General features: G+C 43.9%; 2 protein-coding genes across 4 annotated transcripts; one reads left to right on the top strand and one right to left on the bottom strand.

Moving 5' to 3' along the window:
- The first annotated feature begins 5,553 nt into the window (after window positions 1-5,553).
- LOC103654712 (uncharacterized) lies at window positions 5,554-8,221 on the top strand. Its single transcript, XM_008681549.3, has 2 exons — window positions 5,554-6,809; window positions 7,846-8,221. Exons 1-2 carry the CDS (start codon window positions 5,905-5,907, stop codon window positions 7,859-7,861), a joined length of 921 nt encoding a protein of 306 aa, XP_008679771.1. The 5' UTR covers window positions 5,554-5,904; the 3' UTR covers window positions 7,862-8,221.
- On the bottom strand, window positions 8,040-10,892 carry LOC100285786 (uncharacterized). Of its 3 annotated transcripts, XR_002268619.3 has the most exons (7): window positions 10,123-10,670; window positions 9,918-10,013; window positions 9,696-9,809; window positions 9,450-9,518; window positions 9,286-9,360; window positions 8,580-8,866; window positions 8,040-8,428 (listed from the first exon to the last, which is right to left on the bottom strand). XR_002268619.3 is itself a non-coding variant. In NM_001158676.2 (6 exons), the coding sequence occupies exons 1-6, from the start codon at window positions 10,600-10,602 to the stop codon at window positions 8,792-8,794; spliced, it is 909 nt and encodes a 302-aa protein (NP_001152148.2). In that variant the 5' UTR covers window positions 10,603-10,892; the 3' UTR covers window positions 8,480-8,791. The 3 variants fall into 3 exon arrangements, 1 of the variants encoding a protein (NP_001152148.2); NR_182229.1 differs by lacking the exon at window positions 8,040-8,428 and having other exon boundaries at window positions 8,480-8,866; window positions 9,926-10,013; window positions 10,123-10,892; NM_001158676.2 differs by lacking the exon at window positions 8,040-8,428 and having other exon boundaries at window positions 8,480-8,866; window positions 10,123-10,892.
- Between the last annotated feature and the right edge of the window lie 8,217 nt (window positions 10,893-19,109).

Below are 19,109 nucleotides of genomic sequence, written 5' to 3'. Positions count from 1 at the left end.
GTCTGAAGGATGGGTCAATATTGAGCGAATGTTCAATAACATCCCGATTCACTCCACAAAGATCATTGGCTGACCATGCAAAAACATCTTTATTGTTGAATAAAAACCTTATCAAGGTTTTCTCTTGATCTTCAGATAATTGCGAGCCCAATAGCACCTTCTGCTCTGCTATATCCTCACACAGCAGCATGGGCTTCGGCTGATCAGCCGAAGCTGCTTTTTCCCTCCTGAACTTGTACTGTTCACAAGCTTCAGCTCCATCTATATTATGGATTGCCTTGGAATCAGTCCAGCTTCCTTCGGCCCTTCTGGCAGCTTCCTGACTCCCATGAATAGCAATAGGCCCTTGGTCCGAAGGTATCTTCATGCAGAGATAAGCTGGGTGAAGAATTGCTTCAAAAGCATTTAGGGTACCACGACCAATGATGGCGTTGTAGGGGTATTCCATGTCAACAATATCAAACACAATTTGCTCAGTCCTTGTGTTATTAACAAATCCGAAGGTTACCGGCATGGTAATCTTCCCGAGTGCCACAATCTGCCGCCCTCCGAAGCCACAAAGAGGGTGCGTAGCATCATGAATCTTGTCTTCAGGCTCTTGCATCTGTCTGAAGGCTTTGGCAAATATAATGTCAGCTGCACTGCCTGTGTCAACTAGGACATTGTGAACCAGAAACCCTTTGATCACACAAGAAATGACCATAGCATCATTGTGGGGATAGTCCTTGAGCTGAAGATCTTCCTGAGAGAAGGTAATTGGAATGTGAGACCATTTTGACTTAATGAAGGGTCCCTGCACTCCAACATGCTGCACCCTTCTCTGAGCCTCCTTCTTCTGCTTTTTGTTAGCTGGCTCTGAGCAAGAACCGCCTGTTATCGGGAGCACCAGCTTCGAAGCCGAAGCAGCTCCAGCTTGAGTGTTGAACGAAGCCATCAGCTCAGAAAGGTGGAAGTGAGTTGACCGGAGGTGGGCGCCAATGTTGGGGACTTGTTCTCAAATGCTAAGAATTAAGAACAAGGCAACACAAAAAATGTTAAGTGTTAAGGTCCTTCGTCCTCCATAACGATATATCCCTTCGGGATATAAAGCATCTCGGACGAAGGTTACGAAGGACATACCTTCGTAAGCATAACAACGAAGAATGAAGCATTCACATAAATCATAGAATATGAAATAAACATTTAAATATTGTCATAGAATTATCTCTACTTGTACTAATGAATATAAATGACTTTGAATTACAAATGTACCTTCGGTCCTGCGGAAGGCAAAAGTACAAGCGTGATGCGAAAGCAAATGACAAGTTCACGTGAACAGTACAGAGGTACTGTTCATCTATTTATAGGCACAGGTCGCAGCCTGTGACAAATTACAATTATGCCCCTTGCGAAAGTTTACAGCATTGACTCAGACCTATATGTATAAAAAGGTCATTCTATCTCTATGTCGGTTTAAAACGCCGAAGCTCCATGAAAAGGGACCTTCGGCCATCTCTTGGAGACGACTTCAGCCGAAGCTGCTTCTTCGTGTGAGACCTTCGGCGCACCGAAGCACGACCCCAACAGTGCCAAGCTAATGATTTTATTGTATTTCAAATTTGTGTGTTGTTACGTGCAAATCAAGCCACTACGAGGTGACACACTACCACCTAGTAGGGTTTCAACATCATTGAAGGTCACTTTTTATTCCATTTCCTATCGTGCATCATTTATAACCATGCTTAATTACATATTCTTCATAATGATGTACAAGTCAATGTCTAACTCCTAGCTCAAAAATAGTACTATTACATCTTGCTTGCGATGACTATGTATGTATTGCGCATATATTTAATCAAATACTTGGACCTATGAATTAGGTTGGCTCTCATGTTTTTGTGAAGAGCTGGGGGAATCAGAATAAGAAGGTTGCATTAGTTACAATACTTAGTTGTGACCCAAAGCTATAAGTTGGAGGAGCTCCATTGGGCAATGAATTTTGGATGGTTCGTCTCGGTCTTATACGTGTGTGTGTGTGTGTGACAAACCACTAATACGACCCTACAACAATTTCGTGGTTATTGGAGACATAGACAACAAGCCTATATAACATGGCATTCAAGTTGTGTAAGTTCTTTCAATTCTCCCATAAATACATAAACTATTTTACAAGCTAGTGCATTGGATTAAAGTTTTCTGGTTTCAATTGCGGATAGAAAAGGTAGTTATTTAATCTCAACCATTGAACATCGACAATCAACATGAGGGCTATGATTCAAGATTTTGCTTTGATTCTCAATTAATTTGGCGTTATTAGTGATGAGAGCGATCAGTCTACTGATGAATCAGGTTATGAGGAGTCATCCTTTGTTTATCATAGAAAAAATGACAATTCACCATTGTGTAATGGATTAAGTTGTGGATGATGTTTTTTAATGCTACTACTATTTTAAATACGGACTGATTAGATTATTTGTCAGGTGTGAGACTATATCAGTTTGGAAATTGATAATGTGCAATGCACTTGCCCTATATATTTGTTTTGATCAAAATACAAAAAATATACATATTTATTTATGGTTCATTACATGCAACATATATAAGCATTGCCACATCACATATTAAATGTTGCAATTGCCTGTAGAGGTCAATTGGTCCACGAAAATCACTAACATATATAAGTGTTGCTACAGCTCATAAATATTCGTTGCAATTTAGCAATGATTATTTATAGGAATTACCTAAGCTTAAATAAGCATTGCAATAGCCTCTAGCAACGGCAGCATAAAGCAACACATAACTATACGTTGGTATAAAACCTAGCAACACTTATATAGACTTCTAGCAACATATATATATACATTGCTAAGGGGGGTTGTATTGTAGTGGTGATGCACCGATTGGTTCATCAACTTAGGTGACAAATAGAGCCTATATACACATACTTCTATAATAGATTATAAAAATAATTTATTTTGTAGCCACTTTAAGTTATAGTAGTTATTATAGTTCTTCTAACCGATGACTATAACATTATAATAAATGTTAAAATCCTAGTAACATATATATTGTAAATGTATATTTACTTTTATCGTAAATTAAAATATCTATAGAATAAGTTATGATATAGCCAACAACGTATATATGTCTTATGTGTGCGCGCGCGCGCGTCGAACTGACGAACTATTTTGCTGTTGGTCGACCGACCGCAATCCCATGTCACATCGTACAACAGTGTACCCACCCACCCATAAAAATTTTGTTTAATATATACGCTAGACTAGACGCGCGCGTACGGCACACACTTGATTGGGTTGGCTAAGGAAACAAATGGCAAAGCGAGCGAGCGAGCGAAATTCGAAACGTGACAGTGTTGAAAGCATCTTTGAAGAGGCATGCATGCACGCTTAGAGGTTCATCGGTCCAACTTTATTATAGGCCCACAGCATTTATCGTGGAATTATTGTGATCATAAAATATTTTGGTTCTTCTAGACACATTATTTTAACTATATTTTAGATAACAGTGTAAATCTATAAGAGGTGCTAGCTTATAGGGTCTTTTATGGTGTCGGCGAGTTTTGTGAACCGTTGGCTCCCGGTCCATAAGAGAAGGTGCCTTCAATTGAAAATTGTTAGAATAGAAAGGCTAGCTAGATGAGCAATTTCACAACGAAAATGAATGGTTGTGGATAACCAAATAAAAAAAAAGATAGTTTTGTTCGAACCATCCTTAGCCTTCACTAATATACATGGAAACACTTTACTGTTATTTAGTGCTCGCTTTCTTCTAAATTTTAAAACATACCCATACACTTTTCTAGATATATTGATTTTATTACGTATATAAACATAGTTATGAAAACTGCATACGTTATGTTATGTAATGAAGATGCAATGGAGCGGGGAGAGAGTATGATATACATTGTATTCTTTATACAAGTTTAGTGAAGTTGTGAGTGTTTAGCTATAGATTTGTGAAGCTATGTCAATGGGTTTAGTTTAAAACGAATTATATTTTATATTTTGGGACAGATATATGTCGTCCCATCCGGCCTGGAGAGGATTGAATCCGAAGAATGCCACGGCTGCAAGCAAAGCAAAGGCATCTCTGCTGATCTGCAGCAGCGTCCGTCAGAGGAAGTGGTGATCAGAAACAGGAGCCGGAATCCAGGGGAAAAAGTGTCCAAAGGTTTGCTATGCATGCATGACCAAGTTTTGTCCCTTTCCCTACAAGGACTAATATATTCTCGATGACATAAATTTAAATTATTTTTAGTCTCTTGTGTGACATATATATATAGTTTGGTTTTTAGTCTGTCGTGTGTGACCGTTGGGGAATTATATATGATATAATGCATGGCCTGGGTCGAAGTGGGCGCCAACGCGTAGCCACGAAAACGATGATGATGCATGGACGTGCGGTGTGTGGCCCAGCGGCGAGAAGGACGCCGCGTCCAACGATGGATACCCAGCACGGTGCGATGCCCCACGTCGGTTCATCGATCGACCTTTTTCATTTCAATTGGGTTTTCTCGATCTCTGGTTTTTTCTTTCCGCGGCCTGTATGTTGATGAGTTGATCACCGACATCCATGCATCCATCTCAATCTCTGCTGCTCGTGAGCTCGTTCCCTGTGTTGGTTAGCTGGGATCTATTAGGGATGGCAGTTACAACCACGTGTGTGGGTGGCTATGGTTTTTACATTCACTCGTTGTCAAATTTCATCCATGGATCTACACTTGACCTGACCCGCTGAGCACACTTTTAGACAGCCGACTGTCCGCGGTCCGGACGGTCCGCGACATTGGTCAGGTTGGGTTAGACTGAGTTTGTTTTAGGCGAGTCGGGTCAGCTGGCCCATGATTAGGTCTACTCTCACCCACCCACACGGACTCGACGTTAGAATATACCCGTAGAGCCTCGTCTCAAATACATACTGCACTCTTCTTTAGAGCATCTAACAGATTATGTAATAAATAAAAAAATGTTGCCTAAGGCTATATTCAGCAGATCCTCTATACATCTTATATCTCATTATCTATTTCAATGTACACTCTGGGTGTGATTGGTTGTCGTGCTAGCCACGGCCATGCCTGCTGCGTGCATTGACAACACTCGAGCACGTGACTGGCTCCCTGCGTGTGTAGAAGATGGCATGCACGCGTCGGTGTGACTGGCTCCCTGCGTGTGCCACCCACCCAGACTGGCACACGCCTGACCCTAGCGAGCACGCGAACCAATCACACCCTCTGTAAAAAGTGTCAACTACAGTTTATTGTTCCCTATTTTACACTACATGTTGGAGATAGTCTAATAGTGTGGACATGATACCTGCCATTACTAGGAGTTTTGGGAGACTCCCTTCCAGCTCAGCAGCCATTGTGCGAGAAATAGGATCCCCAAATAGTGTATTGTGTCTCAGTCTGTTGTTTGGTTTTAATCCGTATCGACTTCTACTATTTATACAATATTTTGTATTTTGTTTTTATAAATTGTAGCTGTATCAATCCGAACCGCTTCCGAACAGCTGACTTTGATCCTAAGCTAACAGCATTATCACACTGCCACCGGACCCCACTGGTACACCGACGCGCACGGACGCTCCCCATTATGGCCAGCTGCCCAGCTACGCGTACGGCGTACCACACCACCAGTGCAGCACCACACTGACTGGACACAGTAGAGCAGAGTAGAAGAGTCCTCGAGCGGCCATCACCAATTCCCCAAGCTATCTTTTTTTTTTATGAGCAAGCACCAGGCATTCCATTGCCAGTTTGCCACTACAAGTAGTTGCAGCAGCAGCTAATCAGTCAGCAACTAGGCACCAAACCATCACTTCACTCCCACCTCTCTGCGCCCTGCACCTGCACATAGGTACTACGATCACCACACGCGCACCAAGCCCAAGAACCGTGCGCGCGCCATGGCCGAGAAGCCGCCTCTGTCGGCCAAGCCTCCCCTGCCGTCCAAGCCGAGGCCTAAGGCGGCGTCGGCGGCAAGGCCGACAACGACGACGCCGGCCCCCGGCAGCAGGCCGGCCGCGTCGCCCTTCAAGAAGCCCACGCTCGCGCCGCCGCAGGTGCTCCCGCTCAAGCCGCCGCCGGCGCACCAGTACCGCCAGCAGCAGCAGCAGCAGCACCCGGCGCCCCCGGGCGGTGCCCGGAAGCCGCGGGCGTACCGCCAGCAGCAGCCGCACCCGCACCGCCGCGGCCGCGGGTGCTCGTGCCGCCGCGCGTGCTGCCTGGCCACGGGCCTCGCGCTGCTCGCGCTCTGCCTGGCGCTGGCCGCCGCCTGCCTGGCCTACCTCTACTACCGGCCGCGCGCGCCGTCGTTCCACCTGCAGCCGCTGGCCCCCGTGCGCCTCCGCCTCGGCAGCAACGCCTCCACCGTGGACGCCACCGTCGGCGCCCGCGTCGTGTCGTGGAACCCCAACGAGCGGGTCGAGTTCCGGTACGGCGACGGCGAGGGCCGCGTCGCGCTGGCCGACCCCGACGGCGACGTCGCGCTCGGGTGGGCCCCCGTGCGGGGCTTTGCCCACGCGCCGCGCCGCGTCGCCGCCGTCGCGTTCGTGGCCACCGCCAGGGGCGTCGTGCTCGACGACGCCGTCGCGGCGCGCGTGCGCGACAGGTACCGGCGGCGGCGGCAGGGGTTCAGGGTGGTCGTGGACGCCCACGTCGGCGTCCGCGTCGGGGCGCTGCGCACGGGGATGGTGCCGCTCAGGCTGCTGTGCGATGACGGCGTGATGGCGCCGCGCGCTGTGGGGTCGTCCGATGGGGCCGTGGTGGGGCCCATGACCAAGTGCCAGGTGCTCCTGTTCAGAGTAAGATGGTGAGTTGTGTTCATTCAGTGACCCCCGCCCCTCCCTTCTCCTGCATCTTCCTTTTCTGGAGCATTTGAATTTGGACCAAAATTCTTGCAAACCCCTCAACTGAAAGTGAGTGGCGCGCAATTGTTGCGCTACGAAATTCTTGCAAATTTGAGGCAGCATACTATTACATGCATTTTCCAATTGTACGTATGCATCTTCACATGTTGTTGTCCTGCCCATCCATCTATACGTCGATGATAAAGAGACAATTCGTGGCACCACACCACCGCAGCCCAGGAGATGCCACAGGCCCGGACAGGGCCAGAACGAAGCCACCGTGGATTTTCTACTTCTACTAAACAGATAGATGCCATCTACACCGTGGATTCGTGGACATGTTGAAATGCATACAACTGTTTATAAATTCCTTGAGAACCAACTGGCCTTATGAAACCACCGCAAAAGGATGCCAAATAGAAGTGCGATAGTTTGTCTCAGTGTAGGAGATGGCACAGGGCTTTATTGTACCGCCAATTCATCATATATGAGCTAGAAAACATGGAACGAATTAGTGTGTTTATCTGCTTATGCACGAAAGTCTGGTGGCCCTCCCACACAAGGGCTTGTAGTAATCCACATAGGGTGGAAGGTATCAGGGTGAAAAATTAACTAGTTGTACACTCCAATACCTCATATATGGATTAAGGTGGATGAGTGTAGCAAAACAGGACCTCACATGGATTAGAGTGGATTAGACCGTGTCCAACAATTTACCCAGCACTGTAGACTATGCTATTCGCAGAGTGGAGTTTGAATATAAGTATGGATAAGCTGCTGGAGATAGTCTTAGTGTTTAACCAAACAAGCTCCAAAGGGTAAACCACTGAAAGAAACAAATAAGTAGTAAAATTTCAGCTTTTATGGCCGCTAATCATGACCATCAACTGTGTATTGGTAAACTGTGATTATCTTGGCATATGCACTAATCCACATCTCTTTGAACAATTGATACGGAAACTGTATCCGACCGACGTTTTCTCAACAACATTGCTGCAGGTTTAGCCTGAACTGAGGGAAAATCTGGAGCAAGGCAGCTATAGCTGACCATCGAGCTGATACCCAGAGGCGCCGGAGCTGCAGACGCCGTAAATTATCTGCATGTGTTTGCCGACAAGATGAAGGTGATTGATTTGCTACGGACTTTTTGATTGGTGATGGATGCATGGTCTGAAGACTCCGAAGCACACGTAGAAAACAAAGTTTGTAACTGTATATTACACTCCAGGTCCCAATTCTTTTGATTGTGTGGTGTATACATTAATACATAGCAGGAATGGAAAGAACGATGGGTGTGTTCCTGTCAGTCGAAAGTTGAAACACATACAATTGTTTCTCCATTGCCTTAAAACTAGTATTGAGATGACGACTCTGATCTGAATTTGAGCAATCTGCCACCAAGGTTTAAAGCAGCAGCAACAACAACAGTCTTCTAATTCCAAATAAGTTGGAGTAGGCTAGAATTGAAACCTAACCATAATTTACGGTTCAGACACAATGGGTAGCTCTTTTTTTTGTGTGAAATTGATTTAGTACTACTTGTATATCTTCAGAGATGAGGTGAGGAGAGTTCCTGTTCTGGCTGTACATAGATATTAAGATATATTTAAGTATAGAACATGAACCATTGGCTGGTCGAAAGTCACATGTTATTCATGCGATATCAAACTGCCAATGTTCAGAAACAAGGTAAATGTTTTTGTTAAAAAAGAAATTAAGTAAATGGTGCTTACACATGATGTTTCGCATTTCACCATTCAAACATTCCAATGTCACAAGCATGAGTACCGACAACAAAAAGCCCCGCATGAACCTTCAGATGATTGGTATAGTATCATCAGAGCACACATAGCAAAAAGGTTTCCGGTGAAAAATACCCACGCAATCCAATTTGGAAAACTGCTCCGACAAAACTTCAATACTGATTTCCTGGTTCATGTTTTTATTAGAAGCCTTCCTTCAAGGCATAAACTCTGCTACGGAAAGACGGTGGCAATTTGTTTATTGCCGCATCAATTTCCTGCAAACAGAATAGCCATAACTAATGAGATTTAGATTTTCGGGGCAGACACTGTTCTTGCTAAAAAGAAAGTCGTCAGAGAAGGTCAAGAGAATAACTAGCTTACTCACAAACAATGCAAAACAAACAGGCCAAATTTCCAAGACTACTGCAAAAGGAGCAAAAACAACTGATTTTTTCTTCATGATGTTTACAACTTCAGAGTAGAAACGAGATGTGCATGTTGGTAAAGTTGTTTTTGGGAAAAACAAACTTGAATAGCAACATGGAAGTGAAGCATCTTAAGTATGAATGGAATTAGGATAGTTTGGCCACATAGAAGTAGTCAAAATGGAATTAAATAATCGAAAACCAAAAATTGCAGGCAGCCATAGCATTTCAATGGATCGAACTGAAAAAATGGTTAGGTATCAGCCCACCTCTGTAGTATAACGAGCAGAAAAGTGGATCAGTAGAATAGCTTTGTTTTGAAGCTTGTCGGCCTGACTTGTTATCTGTGTTTCCAAGGGTAGATACAATTTGACATTTTGAAAGTTGAATAAACAAGTTTGGGATACCTCAAATAAAAACTTAAATCAGATACCTCAAATAAATGTGTGTGCCCATATTCTCTTGCATGCTCAACTGAAATTGAGTCGTCTAGAAAGGTACTCTGAATTGACACAGCACATTCACTAGGTTAAAGGGGAAAGGCTACAGAAGATAAAACATTCAGCAGTGGAATAGAATGTGTTTCTAAGTATGTTGACTTGCTTGTTAATGCCACACAATTGGTGACATGTTGCAAACTGAGAACTTAGCTGTAAAGCGACAAGTGATGACAAAATACCTCGACAACAAGAATTTTTGCCTGCAGCACATCTGCATTATCCGGATCAAGAATGAAATCTGCTGTTGTATCCCCCGAGAAAGCAATTTCAGGGGTGGACACCGTATTTGTGATCTGCAAAAATTATAAATTGGTGAGGGGGGTTAGAAGCCATACTCCCTTCAACAAGTTACTAGACCATGCTTCGATTTTTGAACTCCAAAGCCACCAAGCCAGACAGACCTCCACACCTGATAGCTTGAGCCGCTTGATCTCGCTCCCTGGTAGGCCAATGAACTCCTGCTTAAGCTTCTGCTTCACCGAGTATATCACATACCCCTGCATACACACAATTTAATTGAGACTCCATCCAACCATTGCAGGATTATAACAGATGGATTCACAACATACACAGTTCCAAGAAGTGAAGTGAACCAATTCATCTCACCTGGCTGGGTATGGCGTGATAGGTCCTGAAAGCCCTGACCTTGAGGTCCCTCCTGAGCTCGTACTCCTCCCCGACCTCCAGGGGGACCAGGTTGTGGTTGAGCTCGGACTGGTCCATGGCGCGGTGCACCTCAAATAGCCTCTCCACGAGGTCCCGGAGGCACGCGGGGACGAAGATGGTGGGCGGACGCAGCCTGAAGAGCCCCCGCGTGGCCACATACATGGGAAGGCCCCCGATGTGGTCGAGGTGCCCGTGAGAGACGAAGAGGAACTCCTGGGAGACGGCGCGCTGCGGGCACCGGCCGATGTCGAAGGCGAGGCTCAGAGTCGGGAAGATGACGCAAGTCTCTTGACCGCCAATGGAGACGCCATCCACAGGGTACCCCTCGATCTCTATACGGTGTTTCGCCTTCGGCCTCGTAGCCGACGCGGAAGCGGGAATAGGAACCTCCACAGTGGACTCGCCGCCGCTTTTCGCCATTCCGGCGCCGAGGAGAGAGGAAGGGCTTTAGGCTGTCTGTTTCTTCTCTCTTCTATCAGTGCCGAGGGGTGTTTGTTTAGCTAGTTATTTGGCTAAAAATTGGCAGTGGAATTAGGTAGCTAAGATCATAAAGACTCTAAACATAATCCTATTTTAATTATATGAATCAAAACCATAAAACACTCTTCCAACATTGGCTCTATTTTATAAAATTTCATCAAATAATTATAGGGCTCAGTCTCTCGAGTCCTACATACATTACCCTATATACTGAGTCATATCCTCAATTCGACTTAATCTTCAACCATTTATTTCCTAATAACATGATTTATTTACTAAATAGCATTATTTAAGATCTGACTGTTGGAGTAAACATTTCTTTCAAGACCCTAAACATATTTAGTTCTATTTCAAAATTTAGGGCTTTATTTTAGGGTTTATTGTTGGAGATGCTCTAACTATTAGCTAATTTGTTAAAAGTAGCTAATTACTAATTTATTAGCTAGTATGTATGATGTTTTTGACTAATTTTAGTAGCTAACTATTATCTATAGTGCATTCAACTAATTTTAGTCACCCTCCTAATCTAAATTTTAGCTAAATTTTAGGAACTATACTTTAGTCCCTAAAATTTCTATTTAGGATGTGTTCTTTAATTATACCATTTAACAACTAGGGTGGTAATGACTAATGAGCTCTAAACTACACACTATAAAATTTAAGGATCGAATTGAATTATGATTAGGCTCTATTTTTATTCAATTTTGAACTAAAATTAAGGGCTTAAACAAGTTATGAAAAATATCTGGATCGTGATCCATTACCACCCTTATTGATAGGTTAGGGACATGTGACACTAAAGTTTAGGAGGTGGAAACCAAATTCCGCCTTACCCAACAACATTCTTTATATCTCATCTATACATGTACACTAGTTAGGTGCATATGCGTTGCGACGATTTCAATTACATAGCTATGTCTAGCGCGTGCGAACATCAACCACATACAGCGCGACGACATCCAATTTGACAAGAATAAAGCAAGAAGGTGATAAAAGTACCATCCAATAATAGGCTAGAGTGATTCTCATTATCTTACGATCAATTCATTTTTTGACACCATTCTATTTATAGAAGAATTGAAGTAGCGTACTAAGTTAGAACAACCCAACAACCATATAAGTGTGAATAACAACAAAGTCATTTAGTCTCAATCTAAACAAGTTGGGATAGACTATAGTTAAAACCCAACACAACCCTAGAGTCAACATTCGAACGCATGAATACATGTTTTCTAAACACCTCTATTTAAGTCCAAGGTTCGGTCACATAACTATACAAGTGTGCAACTAGGAAAAAATAAACTCAAATATGTAGCAACTTGTAATACAATTTTTTCTATGGCAAGAAAAACAAACTCATATCAATTCTCAAAAGAACAAATAAATTTTCCCTAAACATACAAGATTGGGATCTCCAATTGCAATAGCCCTAAAATAGATGCTCCATATATTCTGAACACAAACCCAACCTAATCTTTTCGGTGTAGGTGTAGGCTCCTTTTCGAATTCATATATTCTTAGTCAAAACCTCAATGTGACCAGTTAATGACTTCTTAACCTGGTCGATATAAACGAATGAAGGTGCCACCAAATCTGTAGAACCTGAGATAATGCCACACATTAGTTTTATTGCTTCATTATGTAAGAAACAAGCAGCAAAGTGGCATAGAATTTCTGAACTTCAGAGAAACATGCAGCAATAAAAAGAGTTGAGCTCTCAAGTAATACACTAATACTTCATGTTGCAAGGCAAAACATTTATGCTGAATACAAGGTTGATCAACTCTAAGGAGGTTTGAGCATTTACTACATTCATTTGTTCCCCTTAGATATTTTCCCTTTTTACCATAGCCTTATTTAATAACATGCTACACTAAGTGATTTTCGAACATATACAGATTTGTAAATTACCTGATTGTAAATTTTATTTATGTTGCCACTTCTCCACCATCCTACACAATTTTCTTCTCCATGGCGCCTCATTCTCAGGATATATATATAGAAAAGAAAGAGGCCTCTCTTCATACTCCCTATGGGAAACCCTAACCCTGTGTTAGGATTGGTGATGTATTAATAGACTTGAGTTAACTGGGTCTGACCCATTATATAGGGGTGAGAGAGTAATTACATGGGGAAGACCCCAAACCCTAAACATGTATTCTAACACCCCCGCAGTCGCAACTCTATCATGTACAGATGTTGAGACTGGATCGAAAGTATAAAAATACACTTGACGATAATCATTTGGTGAAGATATCGGCGAACGTGGTGGGGACGCTGAGAACCCGAACGTCACCGAGGGCGACACGCTCGCGGACGAAGTGCAGATCGATCTCCACGTGCTTTGGCGCTGATGCTGCACGAGATTGGTGGAGAGGTAGACCACGCCGACATTATTGCAGTAGATGAGGGTGGCACGCTAAAGGGGGCTACGGAGCTCGTGGAGGAGTTGGCGCAGCTAGAAGCCCTCTACCGCGCCGTTGGCCACGACGCGGTACTCGGCCTCGGTGCTAGAGCGGGAGACGACGGGCTACCGCTTGGCGGCCCAAGAGACGAGGTTGGCGCCCAGGAACACAACATAACCGGATGTGGACCGGCGTGTGTCTGGGCAGCCAGTCCAGTCAGCGTCGGTGTAGACCACGAGCTTGGACGTCGGGGATGGTCAGAGTATGAGTCTGTAGTCGAGGGAGCCGTGGAGGTAGCACAGGATCCTCTTGAGAGTGGTGAGATGGGACTCCCGCAGGGTGTGCATGTGCAGGCACACCTACTGGACGGCGTAGGCGATGTCGGGCCTAGAGAAGGTGAGGTACTGGAGCGTGCCGGTTAGGCTTCGGTAGGACGTCGTATCAGTGACCAGGAGACCGTCGTCCTTAGAGGGCTTCTCTTGGGTGTTGACATGTGTGGAGGAGTGAAAGGGAAATGGCCTCAACATTTCCTATAATCGATTTTGGTGTTTGACGTCCATCATAGACCATATGGACTAACTAGTTTGCTTAGTGGATGTTTTTTCTCAGGTGCATAAAGTTCACATAAACATACAAAGAAAATGACTTAGGGGAATTCTACACGGTTGGAGCAAAACTCAAATGGCGCAGCCTGTGGCGCACCGGACACTGTCTGGTTCCCAGGCTGGAGACCTTCGCGAACTGGCCGCTCTCGGGTTTTCTCAGCGCTCGTCCACTAAAATTCATCGGACTGTCCAGTGCACCACTGGACTGTCCGATGAGACAACGGAGCAACGGTCAACTTCGCCCAACAGTCGACTACACGCGCAATCTGCGGTACAAGAAGTCAGAAGACAGTCTGCGACAACAGGTCGTACCGGACTATCCAGTGCCGCAAGAAGACAGAAGACTTCAATGGTCAACATCTCCAAACCCCAACGGTCGGCTGACGTAGCACTCACCGGACAATGAATAGTACAGTGTCCGGTGCACCACCGGACTATCCAGTGTTCCCATCGACAGCAACGACTGGAATAGTGGTTGGGGCTATAAATACCCTCAACCACCACCATTCAAGCCATCCAAGCATTGCAACTTCCTCATTCAATACTAGAGCAAAAGAATAGACTCCAAGACACAATCAAAGCATCAAATCCTTTCCAAGTTCCAAAATCAAGTCAAGTGATCAAAAGTGCTTAGTGGCTTAAGAGAGGGTGATTTGTGTTTCTTTTGTTGCTCTTGTTGCTTTCTTCATCTCCTTTTAACTTTTCAAGTGTTTTGTAAAGCAAGCGAGAGACACCAAATTGTGTGGTGATCCTTGCGGGGTCTTAGTGATTCGTGTGATTAAGAAGAAGCACTCAACCGGTCTAAGTGACCGATTGAGAGAGGGAAAGGGTTGGAATAGACCCGACCTTTGTGGCCTCCTCTACGGGGAGTAGGTTCATCAGAACCAAACCTCGAGAAATAAATCACCGTGTTCATTTGTGTTGATCTTCATCACTCAATTTGTTTCTTCCCTCTACTCTCTCTAAAGTTCTCTTGCTCATATTGTTTTGAGTTGGCTCCCAAGTTATCCGCATTGATTGAGCAACTCGTAGCAAGAAGAACAATCTTCCGCACTCCAAATTCACTATTATTTATTTCTAACCCTAACCCCGGGTGAAGTGAATGTTCAAAGTTTATAATTTTTAGGTTTCGTCTATTCACCCCCCCTCTAGGTGACTTTCAATTGTTATCAGAGCCAGGTGCTTCATTAGAGTTTAACAACTCGAAGTGATATCAGGAGAACACGCCAAAAGGGAGATGGTGACCAAGGAAAAGCCCGGATCTTCGGGAAAGAAAAACGAAGAAAGGACTCTGTCGAAGGAGGCCGGCGACAAGCACAAGGAGCACAAGGAGGAATCCACCGGCTCCATCAAGTCACATAGGAAGGGTGACAAGAAGAAAAAGAAAATGAAGAAGGTAGTCTACTATGAGACCGATTCTTCATCACCTTCCACATCCGGCGCCGAGTCCACATCTTCAAAGCGCCAAGAGTGTAAGAAGTATAGTAAGATTTCTCTTTGCTATCCTCGCATTCCTAAACGCGCTCCTCTACTTTCCCTACCCCTATGCAAACCACCATATTTTGATGGTGAGGATTATTGTATGTGGGGTGATAAAATGAGGCACCATCTAACCTCACTCCACGAAAGTATATGGGATATTGTTGAGTTTGGAGCGCAGGCACCAAGGGAACAAGCGGAGTGGGCCGCGCGGTGGGAGAAATGGTATTGGACCGAGGTGGTCTTTTCTTCTTTTTTCTGATTTTATTTTTCCTCTTCCAATTTCAAATCAAACCCATGTTTGAATTTCAAACCTTTATTTTTTAGATGGACAAATAAAACTCCAGTATGATGTGTATTGATTATATTAATCTATTTATTTAATTACTTTATTTGTTATTATCATTTTAATTAGGTAATGGAATACACACACCACATTCATTACATAGAATATTATTTTGAGTGTGTAATCAATTTAAAAGGTGTATCCTAAAATTCATATTCCTTTATTTTGATAGAAATCATTTTTCCATTGTCTACTCTTGATTAAGATATGATTTGGCTACATTATTTTATTATGTCCATTTACTTTAGATAGGGTGAATTCTAAAGTTAAAGGGTACTAATTTTGAATAGTATTATTATTATTTTTTACAGAATTTCCTTGAATCACAAGTTAAGATTTTGGGTGTTATAGAGTGTGCGACTAGTCATGGTGCTTAATGCTTGGCAACATGTTTGGAACTTTAGATATATATATATATATGTTGATGTGTCTATGTGCTTGTTTTTGTGTGCTGTGTGTGATGAACCTTGAACTTTTGTTGAACTTTTGTATCGAACTGTTCTATGGAGCAACAACAACTTTGCACCTGTGTGTGTCTGTGTGTATTTAAATCAATGTGCAACTGTTGTCAAGGGTCAACGCCTCAAGGCAGTGTGATGTGTGCGCCTATGTCATTGTCATTGTGTGTGCTTGAGCAGCAGCTCTGTGCGGTAGCACAGCTGCGCCTATGTGTTGTGTGCTTGTCGCTTGAGCAGCAGTAGCTATGTGTTCTGTAATACCCAAATTATAGAGCTTATAAAAGAGTTGATTTTCTTATGTGATTTGCCATCCACCTTTGAAACATGTGACTAATCATGTCTAAGAATAAGTAAATCTTTACTAAAGCACAAATAAACCATTGCATCATATTGGATTTTTGTTTGTGCATTCAATACCAAAATAACATGGATAAAAATATTATAATGAGTAGAAGATTTAGATTAAACCCTAGATTTGAATTTGGGAGTTAAATGGAAAAGGAGAAAGAAATATTATAAAATACAAAATAAATTCATAAATAAGTAAATACCACACTAGTATTTTCAAGATGAAAAATTAATCTGAGTGCAAATTCACCACAAATTTGAAATTCAAATGGGGATTCAAAAATAAGAAAGAAAAGGGAATAAAAGAAAAGAAAAAGGAAAAGAAATAAGAAGTCTGCGCTGGTATAGAATTCGGCCTGCTCGGCCCATTGGCTTCTCCCTCAGGTGGCCCATTTAACCCACTCCCGCGCTGCCAACCTCCTCGTCGCGCTGACACGAGGGCCCCACTAGTCACTCGCCACCCACTACTTCGCGGGTCCCATGCACCAAACCCACGATCGCGCGTAGATGAGTCCGCTTCTGGCGCTACGCACTGGGGCTGGCTTGTCAGTCTCTCGCGCACGCTCGCCTCACCTTCTCACCGATGCGTGGGCCGGCTTCGTCAGCGCCGTCCCCAACCTGGCCGAACGGCATCCCGCAGCTGGCGCGCGCGAAGATCGGATCCGGCGACCGGGTATTCCCTGGATAAATAGCGGCGGTCGCTCCTCCTTCCTCGTGCGCATCCGTACGCCGCATTCGTAGACCTCGCCTCCTTCCCAAACCCTAAGTTGCGCCGCCGTCGTTTGCCAGCACCCAGTGGAGGTTGGTCTGCTGGTCATCGCGTCTCGCCGCCGTTCCGGCCCTATGAATGCGTGCGGGCTGTCTGCTACCCGACATTGAAGGCCGCGGGAGATTCGCTTCCGCCTAGAACGGCCCGACTCCACGGGAATTGCTCATCGAAATCCAGATTCGTGTCGCGGGTCCGCCATTGCCGGGAATACCGGTGCTTGTCGCGCCTAACTCCGATGAGTCGCTACTCATATAGTCCGCCATGCTATTTCCTTCACGTAGCACTATTCGGGATAGAGAATGGAACCCCTAACGCCTAGTGGCCGAACTTCGGTAGGCTCATCGCCGTTGGAATGGGATCCGCCGCCCAGGTCTGGCGACTACTGGCGTGGAGTAGCGTCGGGGTCGCGTGAACCGTTGATCCAGGGGTTAACGGCTCTGATTAGAAGCAGGCGATATCCCTTCACGAAATTAAATCGAGGCCATTGATCATCGATCTGATGAATAGAATTAGATCTAGGATCCTCGTCGTTGAATCCTGATCCATCGATTATGGTTACACCCCGAGTCAGCCGCGGTGGAATCTAATCCTGGCCGCGAGATTTGAATCCAACGGCCCAGAACTCACCATACCCCTTCGGCCATGGCAGTTTTTCTTAAGAGACCCTGGGTTTTCTCGGATTCAACCCGCAGTCCTTCCCTGGTTTAGCCTGAGTCTGGGGAATTGTTACAGATTGGACCCCAAGTTTTGAATTATTTGGCGCCTAGTCTAGAGCTCAGGAAAATCAAATAAATAAATTTAGAAATGGATATTTAATATAAAAACAATTCCTAGAACTTATTTAATTCATAGAAAATCCATTTTTAGTCCAAATTGATTCATTCCAGTTTCTAAAATTTTGTAATATTAATGTTTATCATCTAGAATCTCTGTTTAGATATGAAAATAGTAGTAAAATTTATTTCTCCTTTAATCAAATATCAAGCACATTAAACCTTAGGAAATTCATAACTCAAAATCCATAATTCCAAAATTAATGATTCCTGATCCTAGGATCTCATTTTAATGTGTATATTATTATCATGTATTTTGTTTACATGTTTGGTGTGATGTTAATTTTCCCTTTATACTATGTATGTTTGTATTGATGCGAGTAGACGAGCAAGTCACTGAGGATCTTGGTGCCCAGCAGATAGAAGTTGCTGAGCAGGAGCTCATTGAAGGCAAGTTGTGCCCTTGATCACTTCTTTTTTACCCAGTCATGTTCTTATTAATCATAATGATCTGCATAGGTTAATTTTGACGGGATCCAATAGGTTACCCTAGTTTTGGCTATCTTCATATCTTGTTTTACCACTGAATATTTTTGGGTAGTACATGCTATTGCTTTATGTGGTTTTGGGTATGAAGATATACATTACTCATGTTCACACTTTTATTATCAGTTATTATTTACTGTCCATGATAAGATCATTATATTAATGGGAGCATGGAGAACCACCCGGAAAAACAGTGCTACCACAAGGGTGGTATGGGACGCCCTTGGCTGACTAATTAGGAAAGCTAGTGGAGGACTACCTTACCCGAAAGGGGCAAGGGCAGTAGGGGAGTGGTCAATGTAGGGAGGTCCTTAGGTTGATTTTGCTGCGATGGCGGTCAGACGAGGGATTCCTGCACTGGAGCTTCCTAGAAATTGTAGCGGGTTTTCTGAAGCTAGTGGAACTTTGTAAAGGCCTTGTAGTGGTACCCTGCCTCGCTTCCTTGGTAGAGGTGTAAGGGGTCCGATCAACCCCATGGCAAATGGTAACACGACTTGTGGGTAAAGATGTACAACCTCTGCAGAGTGTAAAACTGGTATACTAGCCGTGCTCACGGTCATGAGCGACTCGGACACTCACATGATTAATTTATGGAATTAAACTCAATTTGTCATTTCATTGCATTGGGATTATTTTATTATTACTTTTACTTATTATTATTAGGGTTTGGTATTTACTTACACTTAGTAACTGCTAATAAAATTTTGACCAACATATA

The sequence above is a fragment of the Zea mays genome, chromosome 4 (genome assembly GCF_902167145.1).
Source record: "Zea mays cultivar B73 chromosome 4, Zm-B73-REFERENCE-NAM-5.0, whole genome shotgun sequence".
In the NCBI taxonomy this organism is placed as follows: Eukaryota; Viridiplantae; Streptophyta; class Magnoliopsida; order Poales; family Poaceae; genus Zea; species Zea mays.
This window is presented reverse-complemented; position numbering and strand designations above follow the sequence as displayed.